This window comes from Physeter macrocephalus, chromosome 3 (assembly GCF_002837175.3).
Source record: "Physeter macrocephalus isolate SW-GA chromosome 3, ASM283717v5, whole genome shotgun sequence".
Taxonomy (NCBI): Eukaryota; Metazoa; Chordata; class Mammalia; order Artiodactyla; family Physeteridae; genus Physeter; species Physeter macrocephalus.
Window position 1 is genome coordinate 21,719,306 of NC_041216.1, and position 13,758 is coordinate 21,733,063.

Below are 13,758 nucleotides of genomic sequence, written 5' to 3' on the forward strand. Positions count from 1 at the left end.
CCTGGCACGTAGCAGAAAAGTTTGCAGCTGGGCTTTTGCACATTCCCACCGGCTGTAAGACCTGGGTTCCTGCTCTCCCGGTGGTCCGTTTGCACGTTGCTCTCAGTGTAGCGTGCGCTTGCTGTGCTGCCTCTCGCGTCATCCTGCCTGTGAGGCGGTGCTGTGTTACCCGGTGGTGTGCTGGAGCCGGCTGCCCGGCCTCCTCAGATCTGTGCGCATACCTTCCCAGCTCTGCCACAGGGCACGTCAAGTTAGTAACGTACGTATTTACCCTGTGGAAATTGATGAATGCCACAGCCAGCTGTTCTCTCTGCCACCCTGGAGAGAGCTGGTTGTTAAACACTTTACCAGCACACCACTGGCTATACCCATTTGGTAGAGGAGGCAACCAGGGCTCAGGAGGGCAAAGGCCCACAGCATTGGGATGCTCCACGTCCAGAGATCTGCTGCCTTTTGACAGCTTGTGGATGATTCTGGTAGCAGACACTCCAGCGACAGTACATCATTTTGGATGCCATGGGAACTTTTAGGGATTTCCACATCCCTTTGGTTCCTAACTGTGTCTGGTTTAGATTAAGGCCAGAAATCCCTGTTGAGCTTTCCATGAAGTGGGTGACCCCTGTGCTAACCCCTGATGGCTACAATCACAAGAGGGCACCTAGAAAACCCTGTTGGAGGGTAGGTGGGGGCAGCCACCTCCAAACCAGGATGTATCCTTAGGAGCCAGAAGAGGAAAGCAGGGAAGCAGAGGCTCAAGGTGAGACTTTAGCAAATGCCACTTCTATAACTGCTTGTGAACAAAAGGTCAGGCCCTGTGGTATTACTTTTGATTACGCTGAAAAAAACCAATCCAGTTTTTAATTTCCTCAGGTGGAGGCTATAGGCTATGTGGGTTCACAGGGCGCTGAGAGGGGAGGGTGCAGCCTGAGATGGGGAGGCTTGTTTTCCTGAGAGACCACTTAGAGGGCACTCTTTGGGGCTGCTCAGGGGTCCTGTCTACCCCAAGTTCTCACTGGCTTCAAATACAAACTGGGCCCTGTTCTGACCTGTCTTACGCCACAGAGGTAAGGAAGGCTCCATTACAGGAAGAATAAGAGCAAGCATTCATTGAGCACTTACTGTGTGCCGTGTACTTTATATACATATTTACACACCGACACACGCCTGTTACTCATGTCATCCTCACACGCCCTGTGACGAGAAACTCCCTCTATCCTCATCCCCACGTTACAGCAGTGCGAACAGATGCAGAGAGAGGTTAAGCAATTTGTCTGAGGTCACACAGCTAATAGGTAGGAGAGCTGGGTTTGAACCTAGCTAGTCTGGCTCCAGATTCCCAGCCCCTAAATCACTAAACTGCATGGGATAGGGGGATGCAGAGATTAGCCACGACGCCTTAGGAAATGCTCTGAATGTGTACAACATCTCCTCAAAGGAAACTGGGAAGATGCTGTGGGTGCCCGGGGCTCCTCCAAACCCCTCGCTCCTCTGTCCAACAAAGCCAGGCTAACCCCAGAGATGCCAGCGAGGAGGCCTGATTTGTTGCCCTCAGGGTTTCTTGACGGGGCCACTGCCGTCGTCTCCTGGGGGTCCCTGCCTCCAGCCTTGCCTCATCCACGTCACTGCCGAGGGGTGTCCATCTCCATCATCCCCCTGTAGAGAACTGTCACTAGCTGCCCTGCCTGAACATGGCACACGGCCTCGCCGGCCTGACTGTCATCTCCCTCTGCTGCTTCCCCAGCACTGTCCCACCAACCACGTCCACATGCCCACTGCTCTCCCCGCCTCCGTGCCTTTGCACATGCTGTTCCCTGTGTTTGGAGCACCCCTCCCATTTTCTGCACCCACTAGTTCCTCATGATGCTAGGCAAGGTTCCGCTCCTTCCTGGAGCCACCCTGACTTCTAGGTTGAAAGAAGGGACCCTCGGGGCTCTCACTGCACCCTGGAGATAGGCACCGAACTCCTCCACCCCTGTGTGGTCACTGCTATTCTTGTCTGTCTGCCTGCCTGCTGGGCTGTGAGAGTCTCTGGGGGCAGGGATCGTGTCTCGTGCACGTTTGTTTCCTTAACGCCCAGCACAGTATCTGACACTCAGTAGGTGCTTAATAAACATTGAATAAATGCATGGATGGATGGATGAGTGAGTGGCTGTGGCCACCTTTGGATGATCTGCCTTTTCAACCAGGTAGCAATTCTGATTCATGTCCTCTATCTGACAGCCAAAGGCAGCCCTGTGCTTTGACGGCGAGGGAGGGTGAGAAGGGGTGTTTGAAGACGAGGCTCAGGAGTAACATGAAAGGGGCCAGAGCAGGCGTTTTGAAAGTACAGTCACAGCCATGACAGTGGAAGTCCGCGCACGCGGAGGGCACAGAGGCGAATGCAGCTGCTCCTCTGGAAAGGCGCACCCCACTCCCCCGCCGGGAGGTCACACAGCAACCACAGGAAAGCCCCCGGCCGCTGCCACGGGATCGAGCGCAGGGCCCGCGGGGCTGTGCGGGCAGAGACGAAAGGCTGGCGGTGCTTCTTCTGCCCGGGAGGCCCGGGAGCCGCTCTCCCACCGGCCACAGGATGGATGAAGGCCTCGGATGTTCCGGAAGCTCGCCCAGCCCCGTATCACCGCCTGCTTTGGCATTCTCCCGGGGCCGAGTCCTCGCTCGCGTCCTCGTGGAGCCCTGGGCGTTTTCAGTGCTGGGTTGCTGGGAACCTTTTGGCCAATCGGAAGGAGGTGACAGGGAGATGGAAGGCAGGTCCAGCAAACCGGGTGACATTCCTCCACCTGGTCTCGAGACTCGGGGTCTGGAAATCACGAGGATGCTCACGGGTAGAGCGTGCTGGTCCCTTAGCCTAAGAGAGCTGCCGGGGAGCATGTTGAATGCTCCATGTGTCACCAACCAGCTAATACGTTTGGAAAGAGCTGCCCGAGGATGAGGCCCATAGTGGCATTTCGGGATGGAAAAAGGAGCAAGCTGGGTGGTTTCCCACACGGACGTGCCCCCATATGGGGTCTTCCCAGAAAAGCCCCTGCCAGTGGCCTCCGGGTGTCTGGACGATCTCCCCACCCTTTGCTCCTCCATGGCTCTCGGCAGCGTTCAGGACATGAGCGCTGGTCCCCGGGTGATGTAATCTTAATAAACCGCGCCAGGGGCACGGCTGTCCAAGCAGATTAACAGCGATGGGACAGAGTTCAAAGCGGGATGGCTTGTGATGATGATAGAGAGCATCTCAAGGCCGTTCAGTTAGGCACAGCATAAGCGAGAAAGGAAATGGAGGTGGAATAGGATGGGACTCAGACGCTGAAGAAGAAGGACCGGTAGAATGCCAGCCTGCCTCCCCCAGAAGCCATCTGTCCTCCCAGCTCTGGCAAAGCTGGCCTGCGGGACTTGGCCAACGGCACCAATGATTTCTAAACAAAAGAACCGTCACACGCTTTAAGTTAACAGGAGCCCTTCACTTTTCAAGGTGCTGTAAACGTCCCGGAATCAGACAGCGGGGATGGTTACACAACCTTGTGAACAGACTAAAACCCACTGAATCGTACACTTTAAAATGGCGAGTTTTAGGGTATGTGAATTACATCACAATAATAAAAAAGTGGGACAAGCCCCCTTATTCCGTATCCCACCATGGGTCAGGACATGCAAGGTACAGCGAGATATGGTGACTTGGTTACAGGAGACCATATTGCAGCAGGAATGGAAACAAATAAAAGAACCCTTTCAAAAATTGTGAAAAATCGGGTACCTGCAGCGCTTTCAGCCAGGGGGCATCCTTCAATTACGCCAACGTGTTTACTGTGCGCCAGATGCCTTCTAGGCTTTGGGATTAAGGGAGGATGAAGAGACCGAGGACCTAGGCCTCGGAGAAAGAATGGGGAAAGAGACAGGAAAACAAATCACTAGGCAGGGGGCAGAACATGTCGTGGGCAGTGAGAAGCGCGGGGGGTTTAGTCCTAAGGACACGCATAGGAAGGCGAAGTCCCAACAGGTCACGGGGACCAGGGAACGAGATGCAGAGAACCACAGGGTTTGGGGTGGACCTTGAAGGACAGGGGGCATCCTGGAGGTGGAAACGCCTCCAGAGGGGGGTCCAGATGGAAGGAACAGCAGCGGCAAAGGCTCAGCAGCTGGAAGACACAAGATGTTTTAATTCGCCTGCAGAGCAGGGTGTGTGTAGGGCAGCGGAGGAAAGTAGGTCTGGAAAGGAGTTAGGGCTGTGCGTACAAGCCGACGCGAACCGGGTGGATTTGGTCTGTTTCAGGTGTGTCCTTCCCTGCCTCTGGGGTGCTTCTGGTTTTAAATAGTTGGGTGGACAAGGTTCGCTTTGAGGTGCCCTCCTGGCACCCTCCTGGTCCTCAGCTTTGGCCAGCATTCCCCCCCGGAAGAGGTTCAGTGACTATAAGATGAGAGAAAGAATGAGTGAAGCGGTGAACAAATGCTGGTCAACAGGGCTGTGATGAGGCATAGCTGTAGGGGTGCCAGCATCTAGGACCCACAGTGAAAGGTCCCCAGAGCACCCCTGGAGTTCAAGGCAGAGGCCCCACGTAGCAGCTGTTCACTGCCGAACAGCCAGCATTAACTGTGCCCATATTCCAGAATGAGTGAAGCGGTGAACAAATGAACGAGTGGTGCTGACACGTGAGACTCCCACGCCCATATCCAAACTACCCTGTCTGTGTCCCACCCCTTCAGGACTCTGCCGGAAAAGAGCCAGACACCCTAGTCAAGTGTTCCCGGGAAGGCACTGCGGGAAGTTAATGGTAACCCTCTGGGTAAGATGACGGCATTCGTGAACCCGGGGGATTCTGATGGCAGCACCTTAGGCACAGGGTGTGCTGGGCAGAGGCGTCTGTCTACACGCCTCAGATCACACTGCCTCTCGTCTTAGGCCTGACCTGCTTAAGCGTCTTAAAGATGATGCGGTTGTGGAAGAAAAGCCATCTCTGGGCAGGTGAGTGCTCGCAGCAGCAGACTCACGGCGGCCTGGCCTCCGCGCTGCGTGCGTTCACGGGGCCCTTCAGTGCCTGGTGCTCTCAGCACTTACTGGGTCTCCATGCATGGTTTTTTGCTGTTGTTGTTGTTGTTGTTTTTGCGGTACGCGGGCCTCTCACCGTCGTGGCCTCTCCCGCTGCGGAGCGCAGGCTCCGGACGCGCAGGCTCAGCGGCCATGGCTCACGGGCCCAGCCGCTCCGCGGCATGTGGGATCTTCCCGGACCGGGGCGCGAACCCGCGCCCCCTGCATCGGCAGGCCGACTCTCCACCACTGCACCACCAGGGAAGCCCACCGTGCATGTTTTATTCATGCAGACAGGTGACTGCAGCTCACGCCTCCTCACGCTAACAGCCTGATGTAGGGAAAAGCAAACCTTACGAGCGTTTGTGCTGCATCGATTTCCTTGGCCAGAGACTGTTCCCGAAGGAACAGGAACAGCTGCCACCTCAAGAATTCCATGTACCCACCGTGGCTTCCCTGGAGCACCCCTTAGTATCTGTGGTTAATCACAATTCATTTGGGCTAAACGTTTCTCTTCCGTGCCCCACTCCTGTGGGAGTCCAGACCACCTTTTTCTACCTGCCACATACTTGTCTTTCGGCTGTGCTCCTCCTGGAGAGAGAAATCTGGGGCCAACCAAGCAGGTGAGCTGATGAGGTTGGAAGCCTGGGAGCCACTGCTGGCCCATCTCTAGTTCCTGGGGTTGGGGGTGGGAGTCAGGACGGTGACACAGAGGCAGGGCTGGCTTCCTGAGCACGTGACCTGCACAGGACCCAACGCTTAGAAGCACTTCGTGCTTGCTTTAATGCGCTGCTGTTGCTGTCTTGAAACTCTTAATACTTTCTGAACACAGGGTCCCGTGTTTTCGTTTTTCAGGGACCAGCAAACTACATAGCGGGTCCTGCACGGAGGCCAGGCTTTCACCTCTGATTGGCTTGGTTTTCTTCTGGGGCCACTGACATGGTCCTTACTCTGGCTGATCCTTCAGAAATGCTGAATCATTGATACTGATGCTTCTACTGAACTAGCTCCCTTCAGGTTTCCCACGTCCACTGCCCTGGTCAGGTCTCACCATCTCTTTCCCGGGCTACTGTGGATTCCTGACTGTGCTTCCTTCCTCCAGCCTCTACCCACTCTGAGCCATCCAGAATGATGCTGGTCAACAGGGCTGTGATGAGGCATAGCTGTAGGGGTGCCAGCATCTAGGACCCACAGTGAAAGGTCCCCAGAGCACCCCTGGAGTTCAAGGCAGAGGCCCCACGTAGCAGCTGTTCACTGCCGAACAGCCAGCATTAACTGTGCCCATATTCCAGGTACTTCACTAGGCGCTTCACCTGCTTGGACTCAAAACATTTAATCATTACAACAATCCCAGAAGCAGGTATTAGTACTCCTGTCATTTTATGGGTGGGAAAGACGACGCTCAAAGAGATTAAGCCAAACACACCAGGTAAGAACAGGGATTCCAGATACAAGATCTCTGGCTCAAACGCCAGCTTGGTTATGACTACATCTCGACTTTGGGCAAGATATTCAGCTATGCCTTGGTTTTCTACTTATAATACGGGAATTATAAGAAAAACACCTACTTCACAGAGTTGTAAATCTCAGGATTAAAAGAGTCAGTATAGGTAAAGTACATAAAACATTCCTTAGTACTGGCCAAGTACAATATATGTGTTAATACACATATCGATAATAACAACCCAAGGTGCCACGGGTAGAAAGTGGCAACGGTAGCAAAGAACCCAGAGAATCAGAGCTCCAAGTCTGTGGGTTTAATCACTGGGCAATACTGCCTTCCAGGAAGGGAACCAAGAGTGCACGGTGAAGGACGTCCGCAGAGCATGCCCGATTCAGTCTAAATCTAGAGATGCTGAAGTCAACAGCCGGAAATTAAAAAGCAGAAGAATGTGATTCCAAATGTTGACTCTTCTCCCTAAATATACGCTGTGCCTTTAGCTCAGAAATGGGTAATTTAGCAGCACTTCTAACGGCACTTCGCTGTTTACTAGAAAATTCACCACGGCGTATTTCCGTAGACGAACAACATCGTTACAATAGGAGGTGTCAGCACAACATCCTTCTATTCAATGTCTTGCAGGAGAGCAGGGGAGAGTGCCAGGGTTATATGAGAATTACAGGGTGTGCAAATTGTTCCGGCACCGCCGTATACAAAGGTATTTTTTTCTTTATCCTGATTCAGTGAGTCAGGAAAGAGAGCGAGTGAGCGCGTTTTAAAGACAGGCATCAGGTTATTTAGATGCAGGGCAGTGGCCTTTTTCCATTAAACGCAGATGAAAATGACATGTGCTTACAGTGGCTCCTTATTTGAGCTAAATTTTCTTGCCATCTATTCAAGGTGCCAAATTGCCATGACTGGTTTGGCCCAGCGTGGGGTTTCAGCTCTGCGCTCCCAGGGGATGTGCAACCGAGGCAGTGAGTGCCCCAAATTAACTCCAGTCCCGGTGAAGAACGGATCGCTTCAGTGCCATATGCAAAAATCACACTGCCATTCCCTAAACTGCAGATGTCCTCGAAGCCAGTGATAGCACCGCCCAGCTCAGAAAATATTCACTATAGAGTCACCAATGGGAGAAGGCATATGAGCCAGAATTGTTAATAATTATCAGCCAGTACTGCAGGTGGCCAAGGTATGAATGACATCAGCTTTAGAAAGGACATCAGATTTAGACTGTTGTAAGATGAAGTTGGGGAGTCATGCTACATAGGAACTTATTTGACTAAGTAAGTGGTTTCATAATAAGAATTATTATAATAATGATAAGAATTCCCTGACTTCCCTGATGGCGCAGTGGTTAAGAATCCGCCTGCCAATGCAGGGGACACGGGTTCGAGCCCTGGTCCAGGAAAATCCCACATGCCGCAGAGCGACTAAGCCCGTGAGTCACAACTACTGAGCCTGTGTGCCACAACTACCGAAGCCCGTGCGCCTACGGCCTGCGCTCCTCAACAAGAGAAGCCACCGCGATGAGAAGCCCACACACCGCAACGAAGAGTAGCACCCGCTCGCCGCAACTAGAGAGCCCGCACACAGCAATGAAGACCCAATGCAGCCAAAAATAAATAATTTTTTAAAAATCCCTTTTATTGAGCACCTAATATATACTAGGCATTTTGCTAAGTGCACTATGCATAGAGATGTCATTTAATCCTTACAAGGATCCTGCAAGATGGTTATTACTAGTCTCATTTTGCAAATGAAGAAACAAGTTCAGAGATGTTGAGTAACTTGTTGCATAGACACTAAGTGGCAGGGTGAGGTTGCAATCCATATATAGCTGGCTGTAAAGTCCATGTCTTCTGTCTCTTCACAGTGCTCTATGCTATTATTATTTTTTCCTAAGCTCAGCTAGGCAGCAAGAAACATTGCCACTACTATACTAATAACAGTTAAAGAACAACAATGAAAGCAACAACAATCACTTTAAGAGCTAAGAGCGCAATGTATATTATTTAATCTTCACAACATTTGTATAAGATAGGTATTACTTTCATCTCCATTTTAGAGATGAGGAGACTGAGGTTTACAGAGGGTAAATAATTTGTCCTGGGCTACATAGACGGAGAGTTGACCATAAGGTCTGCAGTGGGGCAGATGGAGAAAAGATGAGAAGGTGTTGGTCAAAGTCAATGCAGGACGGTCACTGGGGATAGGGAGCACCATGAAGCTTCCACTGAGCTTCCATAATGCCAGAAGAATGGACTTCTCCTGAGGTGTCCGCACGTCCAACAGGGTAAGACCTGGCAGCCATATTTGTTCTCTCTGACACCACCCTCAGGCCATAGCTGATTGGATCCTGGGTGAACATCTGACCCAAGCCATCCAGTGAGGTTCTTTCTCTCAAGAATTTGAACTGAGAGGCACTGAGCCTGGTGCCTGTCGAGTGCCGAGTCTGGTCAATGGCAGGAGTGTCCAAGGGATGGTCAAAAAGTCCAGTTATGGAGGTCCATGGGGCTGCCCTGCTTCCCAATGTTCTTGAGGCGTGCTGTCAACTTTTTTTGGACTCCATGAGACACACTAATATTCCTCCCATGAACTTCTTCTCTTCTACTTAATTTAGCTTGCATTGGTCCCTGTTATTGTAGCCAAATGAATCTTAGTTAAAGACCACCACCTCTTCTTAAGCACTGTCTAGAAGCTTGACTAATATTTGCATCTTAATCTCCTAAGATACCTCTAAGGTATTATCTCATTTCATAGATGTTTTAAAAATATAGCAACATGGATGGACCTAGAGAGTATCACACTGAGTGAAGCAAGTCAGAGAAAGACAAACATCATATGCTCTCACTTACATGTGGAATCTAAAAAAATGATACAAATGAGCTTGTTTACAAAACAGAAATTGACTTAAAGACATAGAAAACAAACTTATGGTTACCAAAGGGGATGGGGTGGGGGGGAGGGAAAAATTAGGAGCTTGGGATTAACAGATACACACTACTTTATATAAAACAGATAAACAACAAGATCCTACTGTATAGCGCAGGGAACTATATTCAATATCTTGTAACAATCTATAATGGAAAAGAATCTGTAAAAGAATATATATATATACATATATATTATACATGCATAACTGAGTCACTTTGCTGTACGCCTGAAACTAACACAACATTGTAAATCAACATTGAAAAAAAAAGGTAAGTAGTCAAGCTGAGCTTGAAATCAAGATGTATTAGATTTCTAGAACTATGTCTTTTTAGTTGTCTGAAGAGGCTGTGCTTGGGCTTGGTGATATCACTCCAGCACAGCAGCTACATTTATTCCCAGCAGTCCCAGAATTGCCCTTGTTTAATTTCCAGGTTTCTCTGATGCAGGAGCAGTCGCTCGAGGCGTCGTGCCTCACCTTTAATCCAGGGAGAGAGGAGGAGGTGTTGCAGAAAGCGTGTGCTTCCCCAGAGCCCCTCTGTGATGGTCAGTGTCATATGCCCACTTGGCTAGTCTACAGTCTCCAGTTATACAATCAAACACTCACCTAGGTGTTGCTGTGAAATTATTTTATAGGTGTGATTACAGTCCATAATCAGTTGACTTTAAGTAAAAGATTATCCTAGATAATCTGGGTTGGCCTGATTTGATCAGTTGAAAGGCTTTAAGAGCAGAGCCAAGGCTTCCCTGATGAAATTCTGCTGTGGCAACAGCTTCACCCTGTACTCAAGAATTCCAGCCTGCCCTTCAGATTTCAGACTTGCCTTGTAATAAATGGATTGCCTTCTGATAAATCTCTTAATATATATCTCCTCCTGGTTCTGTTTCTCAAACTGAACCCTGACTGGTACACCCTCCTTAGGGGCCCCCTGCCGTCCACGGGTGAGGACCCGCCTTTGGACATGTCCTCTACCCACCTCTTTAGTTTGGTCCTTAAGATCCTGATGTATCACACTCTCCCTGGCTCCAGACTCAGACTCATGCCCCTTCACCCCTATAACACTCCCCACCAGGCCAGGTCTCTCATGCTTCTAAGCAGTTCTTTCTGCCAGGAATCCCACACCATGCTTACTTGCCAGAAAATGCCTACCCTTCAGCCAGGACTCAGCTCAGGCCCACCTCCTCCAGGAAGCCTTCCCTGAATTCTTTAGGCAAGCCATGGTGCTTTTCCCAGTATACTCAGACTGACAGCAGTGGGGTCATTTCTTAGCATTTTTCTTTTTCCTTGGCTTGGCAATTCTCTCTTCAAGGACAAAGAGTGTGCCTTTCATGTCTTATCTGTAGCTTATCTGGTTCAGGACCTGGCGCACAGATAAATTTTTGTTCAATAAATGCATGAAGGCAGGCATCTGTGTTTTTGCAGAAGGTATGTTCTGGGGCAGAAAGAGATCCAACCACACATGGCTTCTCAGGGTCACCTTGAAAAGGCCAGTGGTCTTTATCAGTTCTCTGCACATGGGCTCTTCCTCTTTGCAGGGGCTCAATCTGACAGACGAGCTTCTGTTGGTGAGATTTCCCTGGCCTCTTCGCCTGGCTTGGGGCTCCATTATTAAGGTGAATTCCTGCATGACCTTTAGGATTAAAACTAAATGTTCTGATCTTTCCCCAGACAGGTATTAGGTGCTGGAAATGGCATTTTGCAGGGACTATGTTCAGTAGCAAATTCCAAATATCAGCCTCATCACATTCTGACATGTTACAGCCCATCTGAGCTGGGGTTACTCTGTGCATTTCAAGGCTGGGCACTGTAAGGGCAGCAATTTTCTCTTTTACACGCTGGCTCCAGTGGGCACCGCTCCTGAGTCCTTGGAGAAGGGAAATGAGACCCTTTGGTGTTGCCTGTCTCTGCTGGGACTGCCAGAGGGAAGAGGGTCATCAGCAAACAAAGTTTAGCAGGGCCGTCAGGAAAAATTAGCCCTTCTGAAGATGCTACCAGGCCTTCTGCCATCATCTGTGATGAAAACATTTGTGATGAGGTTGGGGGGAATGCCTCCACTCTGGGGTTCCTCCAGCAACTCAGGGAAACCACACATGCCCTTAATCAGGAAACACATGAAGAGTTCCTAAATTTGGACTCCTTTGATTAAAGGAAAGACCTAATTAGATAATTGTCTCCATGGAAACCTAGGTATATTTATTATTGCTTTTATAAGCCTCTTCATTTACTCGGAGGAGGGAACACACTTTCACTGTTGTCCAAGTTTGCAAGGGAGCCGCGTCTCAATGAGAACCATGAATAAGCAGCCACTCACTTTAGGTAAATATATTTGCCTAAAGATGGTGGAAGTCTCATTCTCAGCATTGCAAACAACTCCTGGTTCCAACCAATAATAATTGATGCTAATAATAGCAAATGTGTATAGAGCATTCTTTATATGTACCAGGCAGCTGTAACCCTTTACAACAGGTCTGTGTAGCTGGCTCCATTCTTACACCCACTTTACAGATGAGGACACTGAGGCTCAGGGAGGTGAAGAGACTTGCTCAGACATAGAACTAGAAATGGTAGAACCACGGCTGGAAGGCACACAGCACGGCCCTAGGAGCTCAGCTCACATGTGAACTAACAATTATTGATGATTTTTATTACTGAGGACTGAATTTGTATTATTGTATTAAAAAAATTCAAGATTGTCACTTGCTCTCTTGATCGGTTTTAAGGGGACAAATGATTACTGAATAGACTCATCATTACCATTCGACCTTGAATTTGTTTGAAGACTGAGGAGCCCACCTCCTGGTTGCACACCAGCCCCCCCACCCCAGTTTTCAACATCTTCATACGCTGTTATAAATTAGGCCAGTTTATAGCTGTTCAATTTGCATTCAGATCATGCATTTGTAAAGGCCGCCTAGGCACAGATGTTCATAGTTGTAAATATTCTCTTCTGACGTTGACCCTGTGCTTAAAAAATGCAATGATTCATTTTAAAATTTGGGAGTCAAAGTCTTTAAAGTGGGGTTATGATTTCTTAGCACCTGAAACTGAGGTTTATGACTTTTAATGCATGTTATTCACTCCCGGGCTCCTTCAGCTCCCCCTCTCCCTCCACTTGGATTCTTCCTCTGGGTTCTTCTAACTCTGCTGCAGGCCTGCAGGAGACGTTTTGCTTTTCCAAGAGCACCGGATCCTCTGAGCTTTTCTCCTCTTCTCCGTTTCTAAGTCAAGATAAAGATTACTTCTTAACTTTAGAGTTTTATCTATTTCTCCCCCAGTCAATAGTAGAGATCAGGATTCAATCTACTCCTGGCTGGTGATCACATCATTGTTCCTCAAATGTCAGAAGGAAAGTCTGCACATGCACAACAATCACTTTTCAGTGCTCACAGTGTGCCAGGCGCTGTGCTAAATATATTGAAAAATTTCATTTTGCTCATGTATCCTTAGTACCTAGTATAGTACTTTGCTTTAATTGCTAAATGCCTATGTCCCACGAAAGACCTAAGATGTTTACTTATAGTATCTTGCTTAATTCTCATACTAGGATTGGTTCAAGATGGCAGAGTAGGAGGATGTGCTCTCACTCCCTCTTGCGAGAGCACCGGAATCACAACTAACTGCTGAACAATCATCGACAGGAAGACGCTGGAACTCACCAAAAAAGATACCCCACATCCAGAGAAAAAGGAGAAGACACAATGAGATGGTAGGAGGGGTGCAATCACAATAAAATCAAATCCCATAACTGCTGGGTGGGTGACTCAAACTGGAGAGCACTTATACCACAGAAGTCCACCCACTTGAGTGAATGTTCTGAGCCCCATGTGAGGCTTCCCAACTTGAGGATCTGGCAACGGGAGGAGGAACCCCTAGAGAATCAGACTTCGACGGCTGGTAGGATTTGATTGTAGGACTTCAACAGGAACTGGGGGAAACAGAGACTCCACTCTTGGAGGGAACACACAAAATAGTGTGTGCATCGGGACACACAGGAAGGAGCAGTGACCCCAGGGGAGACAGAACCAGACCTACCTGCTAGTGTTGGAGGGTCTCCTGCAGAGGCAGGGGGTGGCTGTGTCTCACTGTGATGACAAGGACACTGGCAGCGGAAGTTCTGGGAAGTACTCCTTGGTGTGAGCCCTCCCAGAGTCCACCATTAGCCCCACCCAAGAGCCCCATAGGCTCCAGTGTTGGGTTGCCTCAGGCCAAACAACCAGCAGGGAGGGAACCCAGCCCCACCCATCAGCAGACAATCGGATTAAAGTTTTACTGAGCTCTGCCCACCAGAGCAACAGCCAGCTCTACCCACCACCAGTCCCTCCCATCAGGAAACCTGCACAAGCCTCTTAGATAGCCTCATCCACCAGAGGG

At 49.6% G+C, this 13,758-nt stretch overlaps 1 protein-coding gene across 1 annotated transcript in view; it reads right to left on the bottom strand.

Moving 5' to 3' along the window:
- The window catches only part of KAZN (kazrin, periplakin interacting protein), a 1,042,391-nt gene that overhangs the window by 126,940 nt on the left and 901,693 nt on the right, over nucleotides 1–13,758 (bottom strand). The window contains 1 exon segment of the mRNA XM_028487818.2: nucleotides 6,252–6,258. Coding sequence (XP_028343619.1) covers nucleotides 6,252–6,258 — 7 coding nt within the window.